This window comes from Gastrolobium bilobum, unplaced genomic scaffold (genome assembly GCF_033153095.1).
Source record: "Gastrolobium bilobum isolate Gb01-03AN ecotype WA unplaced genomic scaffold, APGP_CSIRO_Gbil_v1 utg19495, whole genome shotgun sequence".
Lineage (NCBI taxonomy): Eukaryota > Viridiplantae > Streptophyta > Magnoliopsida > Fabales > Fabaceae > Gastrolobium > Gastrolobium bilobum.
Window position 1 is genome coordinate 84146 of NW_026898451.1, and position 24061 is coordinate 108206.

The window sequence follows — 24061 nt, forward strand, 5'->3', positions numbered from 1 at the left end:
GGCGTGTTTCACCAAGTGCTGCCACGTGTCACAAAAGTCAATAATTTTACCGTAAAACTTTAGAAGTCCATAACTTTTGACTCGGGTATCCGAATTAGGTAATTTTTTTTTGATTCCACATAACTTTTCGAGATCTACGCAATGACACCTAATTTGACTTATTTTGTCTTTCACAAAAAATTTGAATTTACAACAATGATACCATGATTATTAAAAATGACATGACTTTGTTACCTTATAATTATTACTAAAAATAATCTAACATTTTTATAATCATGAACAAAAACTTAAAAATCAAAATAAAACGAAAAACACTCACTTAACTTTTTAATATAATTTATTCGATATTCTGTCACCGACAGATGTTAACTTTTATTAATTATAAATTTCATAAAATTCTTCATTCAAAATTTTAATATATATCTCAATAACATACATAATTAACCTTATCATAACTTACCATAATCATAAGGATCTTTATTATGAATGTTTCTAATCATAACAGTGATTTTCTGTTAATTTTTGTTTAAACATTCTTATGGTATCATTATTGTAAATTTAATTTTTTTTGTGAGAGACAAAATATGTCAAATGAGGTGTCATTACGTAGATCTCGAAAAGTTATGTGCATTCAAAAAAAAAATTACCTAATCCGGATACCCGAGTCAAAAGTTATGGACTTCCAAAGTTTTACGGTTAAACTGTTGACTTTTGTGCCACGTGGCAGCACCGGGTGAAACACGCCCAACATTGGGCGTGTCTCTCTCCAACCACATATGGGACGTGTTTAACTGCTATATTTTCATAATTAATTTCAAAACGATTACTTATTCGTAATTTTTTATTAAAAAAGCAATAAATTATTTTTTTTCCTACGACTTAAATCTAAAACCTAGCTTACCAAGAAAAAAAAATTCTGAAACCTAAAACCCCGGAATCAGGGTTTTCTGTTTTGGGGAGTTTCACAGCAGTGCAGTCTAGAGAGAGAGAGAGAGAGAGAGAGAGAGATGGCGAAGGAGTTGTGCACTCTTGAAAATGGCACAACTTGCTCATCCTGGAACTACTCTGGTATGAGACTCGCTGCTGGTTCCGCTGATGGCACGCTTTCAGTCTTCGATTTCCGCGACCCACCTTCTTCTTCCTCCATCCACTCTACTTTCAAATTTAGGGTTCGTCTTCCTCCATTCAATGTTTCATACATCTACACCTCTCCATTTTGTTATTTTTCCTGATTTCCTATTAATCCCAAATATTACTCTTCATTTTTTTTTCTCGATTCACATTCATGCGTTTGGCATGTTCCAACATGAATTGGATATTAAATTGCTTTTCCTTTTTTTTTTTTTTAGTAGTTTGATAGAGTTCCTCTTGCTTTGTGCGAACATATAGTTCGGACTAGATTCATCTAGCAGTATGAATAGTGAAATTATAAATTTTATATGGTATAGTTTGCTATATTTATGAAGGATCCGGACCTATTTGAAGAGTTATTTTTCTTGTTAACATGCTTAGCTGTTATCCTTCTCTCGATGATTTCTACAATCTATGTATTTCCCCCCTAAAACTGTGAAGGTTCATGAAGGAAACATCGTGAAGATTATTTGGGTTCCGCCAGAATATGGGGATGCAGTTGCATGTATTTCTGCCGATGGAATTTTATCATTGTGGGAGGAGGTTGCGGAAGGTATCATTAATTTGGTTTCTTGCTAAAAGTGAAGAAGTGCTTCTTCTAATAAACTCTCGATTTCTTGAATTTAGGAACAGAGTTGCATGCTAGCCAATAATATGTTGAAAAAAAAAGCCCTGGTCGTGTGATTCTATTATTGATGGCATGCTATGTTTATTGTTTTGTGTGTTTTTTTACATTTTCTTTACTTATTTTTAAATCCTCTATTTTGTTTGCCATACACTTCGATTAATAGCTCAGAGCTTTTCATTTATTAAGTTGTTTACTTAGGAGTTTTATTCAGTCAATGCTGAAAGCCCGAAAGATTCGTATGTATGAATACCTTATGTTTTATTGTCTTCATGTAGATTCACAGCCTCTTCAGTGGAAGATTTGCAAAAGCTTTGGAAGCAGTTCAAGCAAAGTCCTTGATGTTCAATTTGGAATATCTTTGACTAGTTTGAAAATGGTTAGTTTTATATATTTTTAATGATTTCATTAATATTTAGGATCGTTTGCTTCAACTTTGAAAAAGTTCTTTTATGATATAACATTTTTTTAGAGCTTTTTTTTCAAAAGCTACTCTGTTTAGCTATTGTGAAAAGCACTAAAACATTTTTATTGGTTTTTTTCTTATTTGGAAAAAAACTAACCTAATTATTATAAATTTTTTAAACACTTATAATTAAAAAAAAAAGGGGTCCTTTGCTTTGGAACTACATTTTTAAATCTGAATTTCAAATAGCCATTAGCAATCGTAGTTATCAGTTTATCTGATGCAATTTCACATTTTTCATCTGTTGCCTTGACTGTGTTCTGTGTGCATGCTTTTCACACGAAACCATGTAACAATGCATGCATTTAATATACTAATGATGATCGTACTCTTATTTTTATTTACTATTTTATGACCATTAAGGTTGCTGCATATTCAGATGGCCATCTGAGAGTTTACGAGCTCTTGGATCGCTTGGAATTGAGAAACTGGCAGCTTCAGGTGAAACCAGCTTGTTTTACCCATTGTTTAAATTATACCTTCTCTCCGAGTCAGGAAATGTGATATTAAATATTCTTACTACAAGAAAAGAATACCAATTTATTATTCTTTTATTTTGTTCTTTTATTGTAGGCTGAATTCCAGAATGTTATTGAATCAGTGTCTGCATTTGGAAAGGCTTTGTGCCTCACTGCATCCATATCTTGGAATCCACAAAAAGGTGGAAGCCAAGAATCCAGCTTCCTTATAGGTTTTAATTCAAATACAGCAGAGCTTAATTCTTGTAAGGTAACTCAAGTCTATAGTTTTTCCCTGTATTTCATTTTAATTTCAGCTGCATTATCATAACTTGTCTAAGGTATATTGCATTCTAGAATTGTCTTTGTCTCTCTGAACTGTGTGTAGCATTGCAAGTGTTACAATCTGTGACAATGGGGAATATTTCACTGTTTTAACCGCAGCAAAAAAGTTGTCCACATATTTCTTCTATTGGGTTTAGGGGGTATTCTTCATCTCTGACGTGTGATTTTTTCCCCAGGTATGGGAATTTGATCAGGCTCATCAAAGATGGATTCCGGTGGCAGAATTGGCACTACCTGAGGACAAGGGTGATCAGGTTTATGCTGTTGCATGGGCACCAAATATTGGCAGGTAAATGTCTGCAAAATTTTAGAGACATGTCGATCACTTTTAATAGCCAGAACTTCCTCATATATCACGACTGGCATCAAAATGCTGGATTACTGTGACAGCCATGATTTCATCTGAAATCAACTAATGTGAGGAATTTTGTGCTACTTAGCTCAGGTTGTAGTTATGTTATGTCTACCACTGTTGTCTTTTGTTGCCAAAGAAATGTGAAAGAACTCATTCTGTTATATATGTGTGACTAGTATGATTTTCGTGCAGACCGTATGAGATCATTGCGGTTGCAACTCACAAGGGACTTGGAATATGGCACCTTGGATTGAACCCTGATTATAACAGGAGACTCCCAGTGGAGAGAGTTGCTCTACTGTCGGGTCATGAAGGCATGGTATAATTATGATTTTAGATTTGACTCTATTTTTATATTCACGTTTATTTTTTATTTTGTCTTGTTGACATCGAATGGATGTTTGAACTTGGTTTTTGGTGTATTATATGACAAGGCGTTGTTTACCGGATAATGTTGTTTAGGTGTGGCAAATGGAGTGGGATATGAGTGGAATGACGTTGGCTACTACAGGTCATGATGGAATGGTCCGACTATGGCAGTCTAATCTGAATGGTGTTTGGCATCAGCAGGCTGCGCTTGAACCCACTTGTTAGCCACTTGTCTCGTGTTATACCCAGCCGTTCTTCGCGGAAAAAGAATCTCTTAAATATAGGCTTTGGAGAGAAGGTTAAAAAATCTGTCTGCTTTTTAGTGATATTTGATATCTAAATCTAATTCAAGTTGTTGCAAATAGTAAGCTGGTTTTCTCCTCCCTTTTTCCCGGTATTAATTATGGAATAGGATGACTTGTATTCTGTTGTAATTTAGGTGGACAAGATCATCGTGTTACATGTAAGCTATGATGCAGATGGCTTTCCTTTGCTTTAATTGAAGTATCCTGTCGTTGCCCGTTTGTACAAACCACACTTTCGCTTCCTAATGGCATGTTTGGTTAAGATTTTGCTCGACGTCATAGTGAATAAACGCGCTTTACTTTATCAAAAGAAGCTATGATTTCTATTCATTGCCCTTTTGCGGCGGCCGGCAGCCAAAACAAATAGGCGATAACATTTCGCATTGTCGTCCAATCCACGACAGTTTGCCCCCGAGAAATTCTCAGCTAGGTCTCTTCGGTTTGTGGGCATTATTAACACCGACTTTTCTGATTTGCGCTTCTGCCCCAAGGCTATTCAAGAGATGATGACATAGAACCCTTTCACTATGTTTGGAGGTTTTGGAGACAATGAAATGGAACAAATTGCATTGGATGGAATTGAATGTAATAGAATGGGAAAGTATCATTTTTTAAGGGAAAGTTGGAGGGCTGTGGATTATTAGCAACACAGGTGTGCGAATGAAAATTTTTAGTTGTCACTCACAATCTCATTGCTCAATCAGCTCATAGCTGGAGAGCAATTCTACCCTACGATTTACGAACTCCATATAGTTAAGATTTGCACCATATTATGGGCCTCGCGGTCCTCACCTTGTTTCCTAACCCTTCAGCGGTCAGCCTTCAAGCTTCCTGGATTCTTCTCCGATTCTGCAACAGGCACATTCAACGCCCCATTCACAGTAAGCTAGGACTTTTTGGCATTATAGGTAGTCTGGTTAATCTTCCAAGCGCTTAGAGGTTGTTGAAAACAAATATGGATATGCGACGGTGTACATTAGTTTAGCATCTGCACAGCACATTCACTTTCAAAGTGAATTCGTTTTTAAATTGAATAAAAAAGAGGTATTCAATCTTGATTTAGTGTATTATAATCTTAACCTATTAATAATTTAAGAGTGAATACCCCTTCTTGTCAGTTTGAAATGAACCTTACGCTAAAGCTGCCTTGTCCAAATTTTTTATCGGGTCCCTTGCATTGCAGTCTACAAATACAGCAACTTGGTCCTCAGTGACGTTCTAGAAGCTTTACTAATTTTTTTTCACTCTTTTTATCAGGTGGTTGTAATGTGCTTCACTTAATTACTCTCTGCTTTTTGTTATTCCACCAACGATGCGGATTGTACGTTGTTTGCGCAAATGCAAATTTGGAGCATTCATGTGTCTCAAAGAAAATACTGCTAAAAATGTAACGCTGATATTAAGTATTTAACTACACTGGCATTTATTAGTGCTGTCATAGGTGGTTCATTGTTCTACTGTATATAAAGTTGTCCTAATTTATAATACATGCTACCAACCCTTTCTTCAAATGTTCTAATCATAACTTTCGACATATAATATGCCATTTATTCTCGGGTGCAATTAGGAGAAAAATCCCGAGGCATTGAAAGGGAAATCTGGATCAATTTCCGGTACATCGAGTGAGAAATTGAAATCGAAAATTGAATAATTGGTGGCTGATGTGTTGGCGGTAACGATCTCAGTAATATCAGAATCTGGGCATGGCTTGTTACAGATCCCATCAAACTCATCTATGAGGAAAGACGGAGTTAGAAAATAATTTGATTCTGGCGTGTTTGGAGACAAGTGTGTTTGTGAAAGGCTGCTCAAGAAGGGATCATTCTCTAGTACCGAAGGAAATAAGGTGTGGTTATCTTGTGTCAAGCATCCAAATGAATTCGAAGTGGAAGTGAAATGTTGTGCCGTTTCTTCATTTCCCAGGTTAACCGTATTAACAGTCAAGGTGTTTCTGAACTTTGTAAGGCTTTCTTGTGATGGCTGCGCATGGCAAACATCGTTTTTATGACCATGCGGTTTCTCTTGTATGTCTGGTGACTTTGGTGGCAGAACCGCATTGGTTCCCTGAGAACAGGTGTGGCTTCCTCGGTAAGTGATGTCAAAGATAGTGGGGTCTTCATCTGTTCTCTGCACTTGCTTCGTGGCCCAGCAGCCCTTAGTGTTGCGGAAGGTGCACCTATAATAGCTTCTGCATATGTAACAATCAATTGTTAATTTCATCTCAATTGTTGTGTTTATTTTATTAAGCACCATAGGGATAGGGAAAAGGAAAATATCCTCGTACCTGGGATATTTGGCACCAAGGATGTCTTTCTGTCCATATTTTCTCCAGTTGAATCCATCTTCGTGGGGCCATTCAAAGCCATTCTCGAACTTCACTCTAATCTGATCCTTCCATTTGGGCATCGTCTTTCTGGAACCATTTTTCACAAAACAAATTGCTAAGAGTGTTAGTATAAGTAGATATAGTTGATGTTTCTCTAGCAATAAATTTCTGCTACTAAGTCTTCCAAGTAAAAAAGATTAACCTTTTCTTTGAATCGTGTTTAAGCTCCTGATGGTCCATTAGGCCCCCATCAATGTCCTCCATTGGAGGACTTCTTTTGGCAGATACTGGGGACTCTGGTGACAAAGTTTTAGTTGCTTGATGCATGGTCTGTGACTTGGAAATTGATGCATTCCATCTTAGAATTAGTAAAGCCTTGTCATAAGAAGATAATATCCTCTGCACAAGCAAGTCCCTAGTGTCAGCCGAAGAGGGTAAAGTCAAGTCTTCCTTCAACTTTCTTGCAATCTCCATCCCCTGAAATAGCTCATTGAAGAGTGCGTTCTGTTCCCAACTCCTGTTATTTTCCATTTTGTATAATATTGTCTATGATTTTGTTCGGACTGAAAACTGAATGGTTAGAAGTTGAAACAGACAGAAGAATGTGGGAAATGGGAATGAAGGTGAAGGGACAAAAGCTCAATGAGTGAAGGGTTTTTGCTGAATGAATGAAATGAAGGCCTTGTATATAAACTCTGCTATCCTTTGAAGAAATAAGTCCAAGTTTGACTGAGAAAGCGACTTTTTTGAAGTAAGACTGGTATTTGGTGAGTAAGCAATAGAATGCTGACCAGGTCCAGTCCACTTCAGCTAGATAAACTTTTGAGAAATGATTGGACCTTGTTAATTTTATAACTTTCATGATTAAATTAAAGATTTGAAGGTCAGAGTTCGACTGAGAAATTTTCTATCCTCATTACGCGTAGTCGCTATGATCCATGTCTTCTAGACTTGTACTAAAGATATTCTCCTTCTAGAGAAGTGAAAGCGAGAAATGTAAAATACTGCTGACGTGTACAGGTTGTTGTTGCCATCGTCCCCATTTATTTAAGAGAAGTTCTTAAATCTTTTAAAAGTAATGACAATTACTTTACAAGACATACTTATTTAATGATACATCAGTGTATGATTCAGTTACTTAATTTTAGATAAATTCATCCTATTAACAAAAATAAATTAAACTATGTAAGATATATATATATATACATATATATATATATATATATATATAAGGATAAGATCATTTGACACTAATATTAAATTAAAATGTTTGATACCAAATTTTAATATTGATGTTACCAATATTACAATTATAATTTATTTGAAATTAATAATTAATTAATAAAAATGATATAATAAATTATAATAATTAAATTTATAGAAATCAACGGTAGAATTATATATATATATGTTTTATAAGAGTTATATGGTAGGAAAAGTGATTGTGTCATGTTACTAAGATTCATTTTTCATGCCTTAATTTTTTTTTTTTGCTTAAAAAATGTGGACCTCACAAAATATTGTGTGTGTAAGAAATTTTACCATGTCATGTTAAAGGACAAACGAAAACTCATATATATATATATATTCAATGTCGAAAACATGTTAAGTTCGTATCTGATTCTTGTGAATAACAATGACACTTTAGAATTTTAAATTTTATGTTCCATTTATAATGAATTATTTTAAGAGAAATATTTTTATTATGTTACATGAAAAAATATTGTCTTATATAGAAATATAATGAGGTGGATTTCACAATTAAAAAAAATTTAATTCGAATTTTAATAGATATATAATATGAGAAAATTATTTTTCTTATTTTAAAGGTAAACACCAGAATTAGAAGTATTTGAATTAACAGTAGGGATGAGCAAAATGTCCAAAAGAACCAAACCGCTCCACATTTTAAAAACCGATTATTTTTAAAAATTGGTTTCATATGAAATTGCATTTTATTTTATAAACTGGTTATTTACCAAATCATAAAAATAATTGGTTATCCAGTCTCAAACTATTTTACAATTCAAGAACAAATAAGTATTATCTTTTATCCTTAGCATTAAGATGTGAAAATTACATAAATATAAATCATTTTTAAATGTGACATTATTAGAAAAGTCTCATATTACGTAAAAAATAGAGACGAACTTTTTTTTCGTTGAAACTAGAGGCGGAACAAGATTTTGTCATAATCACTGACACAAATTTTTTAGGGACAAAATATTTCAGTCAAAATTCTTGATAGCATCTAAATTCCGTCGAAACTTTCAACAGAAACAATTATGTAAAACTTTTCAACGAAAAATAATTCTGTAAAAATTTTTGACGAAACACATTTCCATAAAAAAAATTGACAGAAAATAATTTCGTCAAATTTTTTACAAAAAATATTTCCGTCCAAATTTTCGACGAAAAATATTTCCTGCAAAATTTTCAACAAAACGCATTTACACCGATAATTTTGTCCAAAAATATTTACGTAAAAAAATTTGACGAAAAATATTTTCAGCAAAATTTTCAACAAAACACATTTACAGCGAAAATTTTGACCAAAAATATTTACGTAAAAAATTTTGACGAAAAATATTTCAGAAAATTTTTTTGACGAAAAATATTTCTATAAAAAATTCTGACGAAATATTTTTTTGTCAAAGTTCTTTACGGAATCTAAATTCCCTCCAATCATTTCCCTCAAATTTTTTGACGAAAAATATTTTTATAAAGCATTTTGACGAAAAACATTTTTGTCAAAAATGTTATCGAAATATTGTTCGTTAACGAAAATTTTTCATAGAAATGTGTTTTGTTGAAAATTTTTGATGAAAATATTTTTTTATCAAAAAACTTGACGGAAATATTTTTCGTCGAAAATTTTCGATGGAAATGTGTTTTGTTAAAAATTTTAACGGAAATTTTTTTGTCAAAAAGTTTAACGAAAATGTTTTCGTCGAAAACTTTTGACGGAATTTGAATTCTATAAAGAATTTTGATGAAATTATTTTCCGTCAAAAGTTTTCGAAGGAAATGTGTTTCGTGGAAAATTTTGATAGAAATATTTTTCGTCAAAAATTTTGATGAATATGTTTTTTTGTGAGATATTTTGAGGGAAATATTTTGACTAAATTTATATTCCATAAAAAATTTGACAAATTTTTTTTTTATGGAAATGTTTTCCATAAAAATAACGTGAAACAATTTCTATAAGAATCATTTCGTCCTTAATGTTCCAAAACAATGAAGATTTTTGCAAGAAATAGTTGGTCAAGTACCTATAATAGGGAGAAACAAACGACTACTTATAAAAATAGCACAATCAATCAAAAATCGATTTTGAATTTGTTAAAAAACCGGTTTTGAACTTGATAACCTGTTTATGGTTCATAAACGGTTTTGATTTAAAACTGGTTTTGAATTAAAACCGGTTTAAAACCAATTTTAAATCAAAACCGGTTATGAACCGTAAACCGATTTTGAAACAGGTTTCAAACCGATTTGGATAATAAAAACCGGTTTGTTTAAAAACAAAACTAGTTCAATTTGAAAACCAAATCATTTCAAACCAGTTGCGTTTGAATTTTACGAAAACCGGTTATCAACATGCACATTCCTAATTAACAGCAAAAGGCATAAATCTCCAATCACGGTTTTGAATGCGGTTTCTGCAGAAATTAGTGATTCTCCAATGTCGTTATCGTTATGTCATCAGCATCGTCATTCCCATCTTTGAGACATATCAAGGTAATGGGAAAGGAGGGAACTTTGACTAATGACAACATATCTAAGACAGTTCACACGTGTTACTGGTAATTAATGACCAGGATAATACCCCTTGCTTAGTTTATTACTCTTGATTGGAATGGCACGTGTCCCAATGACCAATGCCAGCAAAAACTGGTTGGAATTGTCGAGCAAGCTTCCTCGTATGTATCATTTCCTTTTTTATTAGAATAGTTTTAGGGTTTGATGTTTGTAACAAAATAAGAATTAAAATCAATGTTATTAAAACTGACTCGATCAATGATCCGGTTGAGGTATCGGGTCACTGAATCACTAGTTCATTCAATGGATTACTGGTTCAATTACATAACCCGGCGATTATATATAAATCTATAATTATTATTAAAAAAATTATATATATACTTAAATAGCTAAAAAAATAATATAAATTCTAAATATTTTAATATAAAAAATAATAAAATATATATTATTGTCCAATAAAGGATCAAACAAACACGTAAGGCTTGTTATACTGGTGTTTCAGGTCAGTAAACGACATCTCTGACTATCAAATCAAAATTTCCTTCATAGCGCATAACTGAGATAATATTAGTATTGTAGGTACATAACTTATGAAAGTCAATAAGTAACAGATCACTCAAATATATTAATTAATTTTATATTTTTTGGAAAACTTTTTTTTTTAAACCCGGGCCGGGTTACCGGTTAACCGGCTGGGTCATACCGGGTCTGATGCTTAACCGATCTAATGTGATAACTGGACCGGTCAGATGACCGATTCACCGGGTTTCGGGTCAACCTGGCCGGTCCGGTTCGATTTTCATAACATTGGATAAAATTATTTTTTACAAAATATATAAAAATATATAAATGCAAGTGACAGAGGCTACACAAATTTTTTAACCTACAACAAACATCAAGTCCTAAAAAAAATCAGCCAGTGTACAAGCAATGGAGGAGCTGTTATTTCCATAATTCTATAAATAATATATAAACCGATCGTGTCAAGGCACTTATTGGTTCTAAAGTGGCTCTACCACAGATGGACCTCATGTGAGGTTACGTGAAAAGAAAAAAAATGTTCTACAAACTTTTATTTGTTTGTAGGTGACACAAATAAAGATAATTTTATATGGAGGTATGAATAATAAATTTTATATTTAATTGTAGTTGTTAATTTATGTTTATATGATATATATAAATTATTAAAATATATTCATTAATTAATTATATGATCAGATTCACATAAATTAATAGGTAAAAATATGCATAAAAATTATTAATTTTATATCCATATAAATTGGACCTGTAACATTATATATATATAAATATATATATATATGTATATATACATATACATGTGTACGTGTATCTATATATATACATGTGTGTATATATATACATGTGTATGTGTGTGTATATATATATATATATATGTATATATACACACATACACATGTATATATGTATATAAATATATATATGAGGTAGAATTCTTTAACACCAGTGTCAAATTTCAAATTTGACACAAAAAGATCAACGACTCTGATTTGCAAGCATGTGACACCATTGGTCTTTTTTTTATCTAACGGCTATCAGAAAAGGTGTCAAATTTAAAATTTGACACTGGTGTCAAAGGATCCTTCCTATATATAGGGCTTATCGTTTCTCAAGCTGCTTGAGACAATGTTATCTCCGGCTACTAAATCATAACCATACAAAGATTGATCGATGGTGATAAAGGAAGAGAGAGAAAAAAGAAATCATAACCATTCAAAGGTGAATCAATTAAAATAAGAAAATAAATAAACAAAACGACGTAGTTTTGGGATGGCCGAAGATAAACTTATCTAAAGCAGCTTGAGAAATATTTTTTACATATATATATATATATATATATATATATATATATATATATATATATATATATGGATATAATTTTAAAATTTAACACCAAATCCTAATCTTTGATTTTCATCAATCAACGGTTATCATTTATTTGAAATCAAACTTATTAATTAACTATTAGTTCCCAATAAATGATAACCGTAGATTGACAGAAATCAACAGTTAAGATTTTGTGTCAAATTTTAAAGTTTGGCACGGTGTCAAAGAATACTGCTTTATATATATATATATATATATATATATATATATATATATATATATATATATATATATATATATATATATATATATATTTATAATTCTTATAGTCATGGTTATATTTTATCTCATGCCATTTTTTTCATATCTACATTTTAATTTTTCCCATTTAGCACAAATATAAAGTGATAAAGCCTTAAAAAATAAGGTTAATATTTTTCATGTTGTTATGGACTCGTATAAAGGACCATTGATTGATAGGCCCAACAAGGGACAATCTAAGATTTAAATCAAGCATAACTATGGAAATGTATCCATCAAGGATACTAATCCTAATACGACAACATGACAGATGGGCTTGGGCCCTTATAAGAGGCACTAAAGTCCATATTCTACTACCCACAGGTAAATCCTGTAAATAAGAGGTAAGATCTAAAGGTACGATACACTCTCTCTTTCTTAGTGTTATGATGTCACTGTGGGCACACACACACCATCTGGCAAAGTCGTTATTCGTTCGTTGTGCATAATGATCTGCTAGACTCTACGGTATCTCATTCATAGATACCTTGGGGAGGGCACCAGAGTCAAGATCAACATACTAGTCTATTGCGCTGGACATCTCTGTCTTCAAGACAGAACACATGTCGTAGCAGATAATTTTATCTCTTATACATACATAAAAGTATATTGGACCCATGTGAGGACAAAAGAGAAAAAAAAAACATAAGTCACACTTTTATGTGTATGAAAGAGATAAATTATCTTCTAAAATATGAGAAATATTAATCCCTAAAAAATATGGCTTTAATGTTTCTAAAGTGAATGTAGATAAGTTATCTACATTCGCTTCCAGAACGACGTCGTTTTGGATTGAAAAATTAAAAAATTATAATGAAAAAACATTATAACCCTGAAATAAATTATTATTACAAAAATACCTTGATTTTCGCCTCAAAATGACGTCGTTTTGGGCGCACTGTAGATTTATCTATATTGACTGTAGAAAAAGCGAACCCAAAAAATATATACCAACCATTGATAATCACATTCAAACATTAATCCCAAGAAAATTTATATCCTACACAAACATAAAAATGTGATGGGTTCATACGTAGTCATGTGAAGAGAAGAGAAAAAAAAAGATAAGTCTCATATATTTTTACCTTTGTGTAGGTAGGGCTGGCAAAATGAGCTCAGCCCAGCGGGGTGGGCCATTTCTTACAACCCACCGGGCTGAGTTTTTTTTGTTTTTTTTTTCTTTAATGTAAAACAGATTATAATTTGCAGACTGAGGTTTTTAGTCCTCTCTCAAAAGCGAGAAAGGACAGACTAACTGATTTTATTGCGGGACAGAGCGATCCGCCTGCTGTGCACCTCTATAAGTAAGAGATGATTTATTGTTTATAGCATAAAATATATTAAACCCCATTTTAAATAAGGGAAAACAATTTCTCCTTTCAAAAGAGAACAACCTTCTTCTGCGACAAAAATAATTGTTGTGGGTCTCATCTATTTATTTTTAAAATTAAAAATGAAGGTTGGGCACAAGAATCGATGTGAGAACAGTAGAAATTTTTTCAATGTATCAGCATGAAAGGTATAAACCTCTTTAAATAATCTTAATTTCTAAGCAAGTTTGGGACGGCGGACTACAATATGCACTTGTTTGTCTCTTTTGTTCGTTGCAAATACTTTTTTTGATCAAAAAATTCATATATCATTTTTTATTCATTCTCTTTCTTTTAACGACCACACACGACTATGCAGAATTTGTGTAAATCATTTTTCCTTTTATCTTTTTGCCGCGTGGACTATGATTAGTTAGTGTTCCAAGTTGAAAGACCGAGTCAACAACCCCAATTTTGGAAAAAAAAATTATTTGCCACAAAAAAAGAGTCTTATATTGTGTATCTAATGTGTGCTACACTAATTATAACCTTAAAAATGTTATTAAATTAAAATATTTTAATAAAAAATAAATAAAGTAATACATGAAAAATAGTTTACATAAAAAAATAAAAATTATTACGAGAGCACGCAAAAATCCCTTCCGATCCTGATAGTCTTCCCTTGGGGTACATGAAACCGCGGCAATAAAGTAACAAATCCTTTATTAAACGACAAATTATTCAATGTTGTAGTAATTTCATGTAAGATTCTGATTAATTTATTATGTGCTTTATTACTAACTAAGATATTTTTTATTTTTTATTTCAAAAATAAAAAGATTAAAGATTATGAAGGAAAAAATATTTTTATTTTTGATGCAGAATTTTTTATCGCATTTATATAGAAATAAATGAATCCAATTAATTACGAGGGTGGTTATACTTACTACTATTTTAGTCTTACTACTTTTACTACCTGATTGATTACGGCTATATTAATTTAAAATCAACGGTTAAAAGATGAAAAAAATTAACTGTCATTGATTTCAAATTGATCAAATGATAACTAATCCAGTAGTAAGACTAAAATAATAATATTTACAAAAATAAAAATAAAAATAAAAATAATAATAAATATAACCTCCCCCTATTATTATAATGAAAAAAAGAAAGAAAATCAATGAAAATATTTTTTATTATAATTTTCTGTAATAAAAGTAAAAATACTTTTCTCATTATAAATATGAGATAATAACTTCTTCTGTGACAAAAGAAGTTAAACTTCTCCTGCACAACCATCATATCCCATGCCAAGCTATTCTTTTTTCTAAAAAAGAGGCTTCTCTTTTCTTATGTCTCATGGGATAACATCACTCATACCATAAACACAATAAGTGATGGGGTCCACAAATTGTTAAAAATGAAAAAAAAGAATAACATGTAATTCAATGTCTCACAACATGAGAAAACTATCTCCTATTGCATAAGAAAATGATACCCAAAAAAATGGATGACATAAATTGTCTCTAACTCATGAGACATAATTTCTCCTGCAACTAGTGTTTTCCCCTATAAATATGTAAAGTAGTGATGAATTCATCGTTAGTTTGGGATAAATTGTAACACCATGAATAAAGTAAACCCAACCATATTGAGCGGCCTAGGCCTAAAACAGTATCATGAGAAAACTATCTCTTATTGCATAAGAAAATGATACCCAAAAAAAATGGATGACATAAATTGTCTCTAACTCATGAGACATAATTTCTCCCGCAACTAGTGTTTCCCCCTATAAATATGTAAAGTAGTGATGAATTCATCGCTAGTTAGGGATAAATTGTAACACCATGAATAAAGTAAACCCAATTATATTGAGCGGCCTAGGCCTAAAAGCTAATCATTGGTCCAGGTAAAAAGAACTATCCGAAAACACTAATCCAAGCCTAAAAAGTTGGGCTATTTGACCTATTTACCCTTTGATTAATTAAAAATTACCACTTCGCCCATGTTTCCAAACATATCACCCATCTATATCCCAGTTTGACATAGGTTTGGGGAGCATCTATTCAAACAATGTGGGATTAAGTAGTTACGTTCTGGTGAGTGGGTGTATAAGGTTGCCTCTGGGCCACCTAAAGTCCCCCTCCACCATGATGTTAAGATGAAGGATGCACTTGCAGGTGATGATGATGATGCATTATGTTTAATTTGTAATTTAATCTGTCAACATTGATGTTAGCATTTAATATTCTTGTTGTACTTGCAAGCGATGATATTGATGTTCATGCTCCTGACGGGAATGAGCCAGCTGTTGGTGCATATGCACATCTTCCTCGCCAGTCGCCACTAGATCCTCTAGCTCCTGAGGTTGTATGGAGAATTGATCATGTCATGTCATCCATGCACAGGTTGACATGGAGCGTCGAGACCTTGGCGCATGACTTTGGGGGATTTAGACAAGACCAAGGCAAGTGGCAGACTTTGATGGAGTCAAGAGTGGAACGCTGGGATTCCAGAGTGGGACGCTTGGAGTCAGGGCATATACAGGGTATGGAGGAGCCTGCTGTTGTTGTTGAATCTGCTTCAGAATTTTGACACATTGGATGACGTGAAAAGAGATATAATAGAGGGTCTCATATATAAATTTTGTGGTTAACTCCATTAAAATGTTTTTTTTTTGGGAAAACTTCAAAAATTCCCTCTTGAATCACTTACTCCCTCCCAAAATTTTGAATCATTTATACCGTTATTTAAATTTTTTTTATCACTTACCCTCTAACTTAATTTTCCTTCCAAAAATAAAGTTAATGGAGTTAATTTCTTTGAAAAATGCCTTAACTACCCTTAAAATAAAACTGAAAAAAATAACGTAAAGGAACCCTTGATGTGAGGGTAGTTTTGATATTTTTTTAAAAAATAAACTCCGTTAACTTTAGTTTTGGATGAAAAATCAAGTTAGGGGATAAGCGATAAAGAAATTTTAAATAGTGGTTTAAATAATTAAAAATTTCAAAAAAGTGTATAAATAATTATGAGAAAATTTACAGTTTTTTTTTGTTAAGTTTTCCTTCTTCTTCTTTTTTGTGGTAAGCTGCTATTAAAACGTTTATATTACATGAATAATCCACACAAGAAAATCTATTCTCACCATAAAGAAAGAATTCAGCTATATACGAAATGAGAGAGAAATTTAGATTTATTTTCTTCAAAAAATATTGTTATTTTAGGTTCCTTTTTAAAAAATAAAATTGATATTGGACTTTCAAATTTTTTTAAGTCATAATTTAATTGGATTAATTAATTAAACTGGTCATCAAACATGATGATGTAGTAATTAAGTAATAATATATAAAAAAATATTAACAAAGTTTTGTAAGAAAATATAAAATTTAAATTTGTAAAAAATATATGTCTAATTATAGATGTATCTAAATTAAAATAAATAAATAAATTACGACTCATGTTAAAAATATTTTTAATGGGATAACCTAAATTAACATTTTCCTCATTTTATTTTTTTGGGTGACAAAGATAATTTGGATTTAAAACTTGAAATATAGTTCGAAAATGTACACATCCTCGCAGGGTAGTGTGGCCATTGATTTCTGTGAATGAGAGAACTGAGAGGGGGAGAGATGGAATACTGAATAGCGATTGGTGGATTTTTGCGAGGTTTGCAGCGTAGAATTTGCCTGTAATAAGTATTAGCGCTTTAAACTTTTCTATCCAGCTAATTTAATGGGAAAGGGTTTTTGTTAATGTATATATTTAGGGACACGATAAAAAATTAAAATTATCTACAAAAAAAAAACTAAAATTAAAAATTATTAAATAAAAGTTAAAGAATATAACGTATCAAAATTTAAATATTCAATATTTTTTTCTTTATGTAATTGAGAAATTAATGAAGAGTAGTAAATGTCATTTTATATTTTTTAATCATGCTTTTAAGATTCATGTAAATGTCCTTTTAAAAAATACACGAAGACTTCTGGTCTTTCTTAAATACTTATTTATACATTCATTTATTTTTTAATTTTTGAATTGTGATTATCAATGCATGTGAGATATTTATTTAATCAACAAAAACCACGACAGTCGTTATATAATGAAGAGTTTCGAGGAATTGGGGTTAGTCAAAGTAAATTACGGCGAGTTATAAATGCTTGAGAATCATTTGTTATTGAAGCTAGAGTTTGTTACAGGGGTTTTGGTTCAGGAGATATTTCTTTTTACTAGAGAAATATAAATTCAAAGAAAAACGTTGAAAAGTAAGTTTGGTATGAAAGTTTAAAAAAAGTAGTTTGGTACCGTAAAATATTAGTGGAGAAATTGGGTTAAATATGCTGAGTGTATGTTTGGTTGAAAATAAAAATTTGATGGTAAAATAGATGAAATTTACGGAAGTAACCTTTTTTATAAAATTTTAAACCATTAGAATATGGATTTTATAAGAGTTATGTTGTAAGAAAAGTGATTGTGTAATGTAATAGAGATTCGTTTTGCGTATCGTAATTTCTTTTTTTTCTTTTTTTCTTCAAAAAGTGTGGGCCCCACAAAATGTTGTGTGTAGAAAAATTTGTTTATCATGTTAAATGACAAATACAAATCCCTTAGCACATATATCACAGGGGTATTAATGTCATTGTTTTTACCCACTTTTTTTATTTCTCCAATTTTGACAGAAATACCACTTTGGAAGAAGCATTCTTCAACAGTGAATTTGTCCATTTTGAACACGCTTTTATACTTAGATAGCAAAGTGTGTTTGATAGCTAAAAATAATAGAATCCTTCAACCAAATGAGGAGAATGGAGATTACTACATGCACTTAGATGAGAAAAGTTTGAAAACTCTTGAATCAAACACCCCCTAGCTAGAGTTCGGAGATGCTAAGTAATTGCAAAATATAGAAAGTTTAAGGTATATACGCACACGCATACACATATATATTCATTTTTAGTTACAAGTACTTATGTAAACATGTAAAGATAGAATGTAAATCCTACCACGACGATAGGTGGCCTTCGTAAATATGGAGCACCATTTCTACATTATGTTATTCTGTTGCCGGCTAATGGGTATCAATTGAAAAAGTTATGGAGTCTGGTCTGTCTGGAGAGCGCTGAGGGGAGGGGAGCATGGTCCCGGACAGTTTTTGTTTATTTTATATATATAATTAGGGTTCGTTCGTCAATAATTATATTTGGGTTTTAGTTCTCTCATGTTGTATAAGAGAAGCTATTTTATGTTGTGAGATAAATTAAGTGGGGTTCATCAATTTTTAAAAAAAGAAAAAAGGAAGAAAAGAGAAGCACGTCTTTTTATGTAAGAGTAAAATGAGATAGAAGTCTTATGTAGCATAAGAGTATAATTTCCCATTATATTTATGTGCAGATCCTGAGATTTAAAATAAAAGTCAGGATCTGCATGCGTATCCTAACTTTTTATGTGTGCTACAAAAATTTTCTTCTGCAGTAACAACAGAAATATACTTGTTATATAATTATTGGATAAAATATTTATTATCTTAAAGAACACAATTTTATGTCATTTTAAATAAAATATTTGAATTTTGTATATATTTACCAGCCTTTTAGATTTTGTTTTCTCTATAAAATTAGGAGGAGAGTATTGTGGAGAGAGAGAATGTAAAAAATCAACAAATATGCATCGAAATTCGATTGTTTCACTTACACAAAATTCTCTCTTGTAAAATAATAAACGTTTATATAACAATATAACATGATATATATTAAACGCTTATGTGAAGAGAAAAGAGCAACAAAAAAAAAAAAAACATGAGCCCTACATATATATTTCTATATGTGTGTAAAAGATAAAATTTATTTCATATAGCATGATATATCTTAAACCCTTTTTTTATATATATATCCATCAATTTATTTATTATTTAATTAATCCGATTCAAGTATTTTGGAATATTTTCTCCATTCCCGTAACTCAAAATCAAAACGTCTTATTGAGAAAAAAATGCTTCTTATCACTTGAATGAATGCTTTTCTTTTTCTTTTTTTGGTATGAACTAAAATGCAAACTCTTTCCATAGCTTTAATGAGACATTTGTGCCGAATTAATGAAAGTGTTCCACAAGAGGGAATACAAAGGAAGATAGTTATGAAAAAACCAAAACAGATTTTATGTACCAAAATAATGCCCAGGAAAGATAATTGAACCGAGAAAATCACGAGTCTTTGGCATTACGTTCCTTTCTTCCATGAGAAAAACCATCGCCGTGTCTCATAATCCAGAATCTCTCTATTTCTTCTGCTTTACGACCTGGAATGCGACCAGCTATCAAATCCCACCTGTTCCAGTGTTAATTTTATATAAATTAATTGTACAAGAAAAAGTTCCATATCTATCTACTACTTCGTTGATTTTGCACCAACACATGCATGTATAGGTGAAGGCTGCTCAAGACTGAAACTAACAAACCGCCCAACTCACAGTTGAAAAAAGAACATATTTTATTTTCAAAAAGTTGCAGAAATTAAATAGTAGATGGATATATATTATATGTAAACGTCAATGAAAGATAAAATATCAATCAAAACTTTGTACGGACAAAATTCAAAATTGTTTCTTGCTGCCGCTCACAAAAAGCTCAGACCAGAGCAGATAGCTAGATGGACTCCTTAATTGATAAAGCCGCAGCAAACAGGTAGCTGCGCTATTGAAGCCATGATTGCCCAACTAAGAATAAGGAGCAAAGTCAACTCAACTTGGTTCAATTTTATCTTGAAATTAACAAATAAAAAAGCTTTACAGTTTCTCGTAATAAAATTATTTTTTACACATAAATAAAAATGTGTAAAGTCAACGTGGAGCTATATAACGACAAAAAAAAATTAGATCCCACACAGTTTTATATTTATCTAACACGTACAATATGAAAAACTTTACACTTAAATAAAAAATTAGTAAAATGGTACTAATCTATTTTCAAATGAAAGAATTTTGTTAGGCTGACGAGGCACCTTTTTACATTTTATCCTCCTTTGGCTCTTAGACCCTTCTAATAATTAGGTAAAAGGAATTTCCTACCAAATAGTTCAGTTCAGACCAGCTGGTTTATATCGCTAAAACTTGTTGCAACACCGACACTTATTCTAGAGGAATTGAATTGTGCCTCACCCGACCCCCCACCAAAATCAATGGAAAAGAATAAAAAAATCTGAAAAATATTTGGGGAGGCAAATGAAGCAATCTTATTTTCATCATAATGAAATCATTCAAAGAATGTACAATACCACGAAACTTATAAGTCACGAGTTTTCCGTCAATCGTGAGAAACTAATATTACCAGAAAAATGGTGCGCAAGTGCACAGATATGCAGAAAACTGAATATATTCCCTGTTAAATAGCACGTGCAATGGGGGTTTTTGGTTGATAAAGAAGCAAAATGCAAAGGGTTCTAATCGTGCACAGTGTATGCTTACCTATCCCCGACTAGCCCGTACATCCTGCGAATGAGATCCTCCTCCTGCTCGCTCATGTCTATGAATTGCCACACAGTACTGGTCACTTCTGCACCCGTTAACAATCATTAAACAAATATATATACACGAGAAGCGTTCAGCTATTTGATTCACAATATCGCGCCCAACTTATATATGCATATCACCGATCAACCTCTTAATTAGTACATATAAGAAGCAACAGTTTAGATTGATATCGAAAAGGTATAAACAACTGAACAACAATTCAAATTACAAAAGGCAATGACATAAAGTGATGAAAATGGTGTCATGGGATGAGATTGAAAACCTTCAGAGGTTGTACTTGTGATTGTGGAGATCTTTGCCTTATGTGGAGGGTGCTTATCCATTTGTCTGGGTTAAAAAAACAGAGGGGCAGAGACTGCTCACACGAAGATATATAATTTGTTTTGGAACTGCCGAAACATTAGAAAACTTTTATGCATAGCTTTGGCCGTGGGTTAATCAAACTAATGTAATATAAATACCTACAACTACCATATATATATATAATTTAGTGTTTTTCATATTATAAAAGATAATTTTATCTCTTATATACACATTAAAATACGTGAGATTATGTTTTCTTATTCTCTTTATTTTTCTCATGGGTCTTACACACTTTTATGTGAGTGTAAGATATAAAATTATCTTATAGAACATGAGAAATATTTTTCCCATATATATATGAAAATAACATTTGTATAGCCAATTGAGATAAGCTTATATCCAGATATCTCTTATAATTATATAGGTTTTATTAATTTCATGTTAAATGAGATAAGTTATCTCATGTATAGAGATAAATTTGTAGGCTCCACCATTTAAAAAATAAAAAGAAAAAAAAAAGAAAATAGTGACACATTTATGAAAGAGTGTGTAGGAGAAAAAGTTATCATATACACCTTCTAGAGGACGTAAACATATACACCTTCTAGAGGACGTAAAGAACACCCAGCGTGTTCTATATACCTTCTAGTGGACATATATAAAGAACACCCAACGTCTTCCTGACTTTGTTTAATATTCAATGATTTCCAGCATACGCAGATAGTCCGGTACTTTTCAAGATTACGTTTAAAGAAAGGAAAGTGAGCGGCTCCATATCACGCGGCAGAACAAAATTTCGGGTGAGTTTTTTAGAATAAAATAGTGTGAATGAAATACACCTGTTAATCTATGAGATTTGTATATTTATTTTACGTCTATGCTGTAAACATTTGTCCTTAAAAGTGGATCTAAATAAATGTAAAGATGATTGTAAAGGTAAAAATTGTTTAATTTTACCCTCTCAGATCCTCTAAGAGGAGATTGGATAATTTGTTGTTCTGCGACGGATAGAAACGACAAAGTCCGCTGAAAAAGATGCTGATGACTGCTTGGTGGATACATCACGTGGCAGAACGGCAGATACAAAACAATTGATCTCACTTTATAAAATTATGAGTTTGACTAGTAGCTTTTTTTTTTTTATCTTCAATAAATTAGTGAATCAAGTTATTAGAATATTAATAACTGTACTTTCTTTCATAACGAATTTAATTAATAAATTTGGGGAATTGGACAATAGATGTCACTATAACTGAGTTGCGCTACTTTCCCGATGTATATAAATGAATGCAAGAAATTAGGTCCAATGGTTGGCTTATCTCATGAAAGAGTTCTAGAAACTGTTTTAATATGGAATTTTATACAGGGATATTTTTTTTTATGTTGTAAAAAAATATGTTGTAAAAATAAAAGTATAAGTGAGACTCACAGATAAGATGAGAGAAAAAAAATGATAAGACTTAACTCATTTTATGTATATAAGAGAGTTATTTATCTCATGTAAAATAAGATAAACATAATCCTTTATATAAATAGTGCGCATTAGAGTAGGCATTCTAGAAAATAAACTTCCTTCCCTTGTTAATAGTCCCTTCTTAAGTTCATGGAAGAGTTTGTTAATGAAAAGTATATTGTATACATTATGTGAGACATGCTTATAATTCAAAAACTATCATAGGTGGTAAAAAATTTAAAAAATCAATTTTGTAATAAACAAGAGAATTTTTTTTATAAGATATATACTTTTTATATTAAAGATGAACAAAAATTTATAAAGTTATTTTTTTATAACATAGACTGAGCCTTATTACCGTGTATGTAACTTGGCAAATGTTACCAAATGAGACAAGAGTAGTTAAAAATTGACGAAAACTTTAATACCGTGGCTACTAATGCTGATCGATAGATTCTGAATTTGACTAATTATTTCCAGAGTGGAACATAACGGAGCTAACTTTGAACATAACCGAAGCTTCCATGTGGAAATGGGCTTTTTTGACTATTTAGAGGCAAAAACTATAATTGGTACGCGATTTTGAGGGATTCCCGGGAAACTGAATTTTTTTAAATTTTAAATTTTCAGATATTATCGTAAACTGAATGCAAAAATTATATTTTTGAAAATCGAGATTCCCGGACAAATAAAAATTTTTCCTGTACCAAACACCCCCTAAAGAAATATCTCATTAATGTGCATCCCATAAGTTAATGCAGTCCAAACCGCACGCTCATCGTACGGACTTTACTGATTATGCGCCACTGTTGGAATTGGACCCGTTGGCAAGCATTTTTTATACACTCGAAGTACTTATGATTTTCATTAAAAAAATTTATTAACCGTTTTTTTTTCTCTTTTTCGTAGATACATATAAAAAAATTGTCTCATCGCACTGAATCAATGATACGATGGGTGTATCAATAATATTTCGCTACTCATTGAGTCGTCTTCATACAAAAAACACTTCACTGACAAAATTAAGCGAATGCAGTATCAGTTCCATATTAATCTTTTATCCATGTGTTTTTCCCTCCAATTTTCAACAATCATTCAGACTTACACCTAACAACCCGTTATATGCTCATTGAACACTCAAACCCAAATTCTCATGG

At 31.6% G+C, this 24061-nt stretch overlaps 3 protein-coding genes across 4 annotated transcripts; 1 reads left to right on the forward strand and 2 right to left on the reverse strand.

Moving 5' to 3' along the window:
* The first annotated feature begins 932 nt into the window (after positions 1-932).
* On the forward strand, positions 933-4299 carry LOC133316406 (protein SEH1). Its single transcript, XM_061518151.1, has 8 exons — positions 933-1169; positions 1573-1684; positions 2035-2135; positions 2586-2663; positions 2796-2951; positions 3202-3314; positions 3573-3699; positions 3843-4299. Exons 1-8 carry the CDS (start codon positions 1008-1010, stop codon positions 3972-3974), a joined length of 981 nt encoding a protein of 326 aa, XP_061374135.1. The 5' UTR covers positions 933-1007; the 3' UTR covers positions 3975-4299.
* A 1179-nt stretch (positions 4300-5478) lies between these two features.
* Positions 5479-7014, reverse strand: LOC133316430 (probable WRKY transcription factor 53). Of its 2 annotated transcripts, XM_061518178.1 has the most exons (3): positions 6583-7014; positions 6339-6467; positions 5479-6242 (listed from the first exon to the last, which is right to left on the reverse strand). In XM_061518178.1, the coding sequence occupies exons 1-3, from the start codon at positions 6909-6911 to the stop codon at positions 5618-5620; spliced, it is 1083 nt and encodes a 360-aa protein (XP_061374162.1). In that variant the 5' UTR covers positions 6912-7014; the 3' UTR covers positions 5479-5617. The 2 variants fall into 2 exon arrangements, with proteins under 2 accessions (XP_061374162.1, XP_061374161.1); XM_061518177.1 differs by having other exon boundaries at positions 5479-6467.
* Positions 7015-19661: 12647 nt separating this feature from the next.
* LOC133316429 (MYB-like transcription factor ETC3) lies at positions 19662-21576 on the reverse strand. Its single transcript, XM_061518175.1, has 3 exons — positions 21411-21576; positions 21083-21170; positions 19662-19947 (listed from the first exon to the last, which is right to left on the reverse strand). The coding sequence occupies exons 1-3, from the start codon at positions 21469-21471 to the stop codon at positions 19824-19826; spliced, it is 273 nt and encodes a 90-aa protein (XP_061374159.1). The 5' UTR covers positions 21472-21576; the 3' UTR covers positions 19662-19823.
* Between the last annotated feature and the right edge of the window lie 2485 nt (positions 21577-24061).

Coding starts and splice junctions, on each gene's coding strand:
- LOC133316430 (XM_061518177.1), bottom strand. CDS start 6,911: ATGGAAAATAACAGGAGTTGGGAACAGAACGCACTCTTCAATGAGCTA. Junction 6,468..6,582: donor AAACACGATTCAAAGAAAAG/GTTAATCTTTTT, acceptor AAATGGTTCCAG/AAAGACGATGCCCAAATGGA.
- LOC133316429 (XM_061518175.1), bottom strand. CDS start 21,471: ATGGATAAGCACCCTCCACATAAGGCAAAGATCTCCACAATCACAAGT. Junction 21,171..21,410: donor CACAAGTACAACCTCTGAAG/GTTTTCAATCTC, acceptor TAACGGGTGCAG/AAGTGACCAGTACTGTGTGG. Junction 19,948..21,082: donor TACGGGCTAGTCGGGGATAG/GTAAGCATACAC, acceptor ACACTGGAACAG/GTGGGATTTGATAGCTGGTC.
- LOC133316406 (XM_061518151.1), top strand. CDS start 1,008: ATGGCGAAGGAGTTGTGCACTCTTGAAAATGGCACAACTTGCTCATCC. Junction 2,136..2,585: donor CTTTGACTAGTTTGAAAATG/GTTAGTTTTATA, acceptor ATGACCATTAAG/GTTGCTGCATATTCAGATGG. Junction 3,315..3,572: donor TGGGCACCAAATATTGGCAG/GTAAATGTCTGC, acceptor ATTTTCGTGCAG/ACCGTATGAGATCATTGCGG.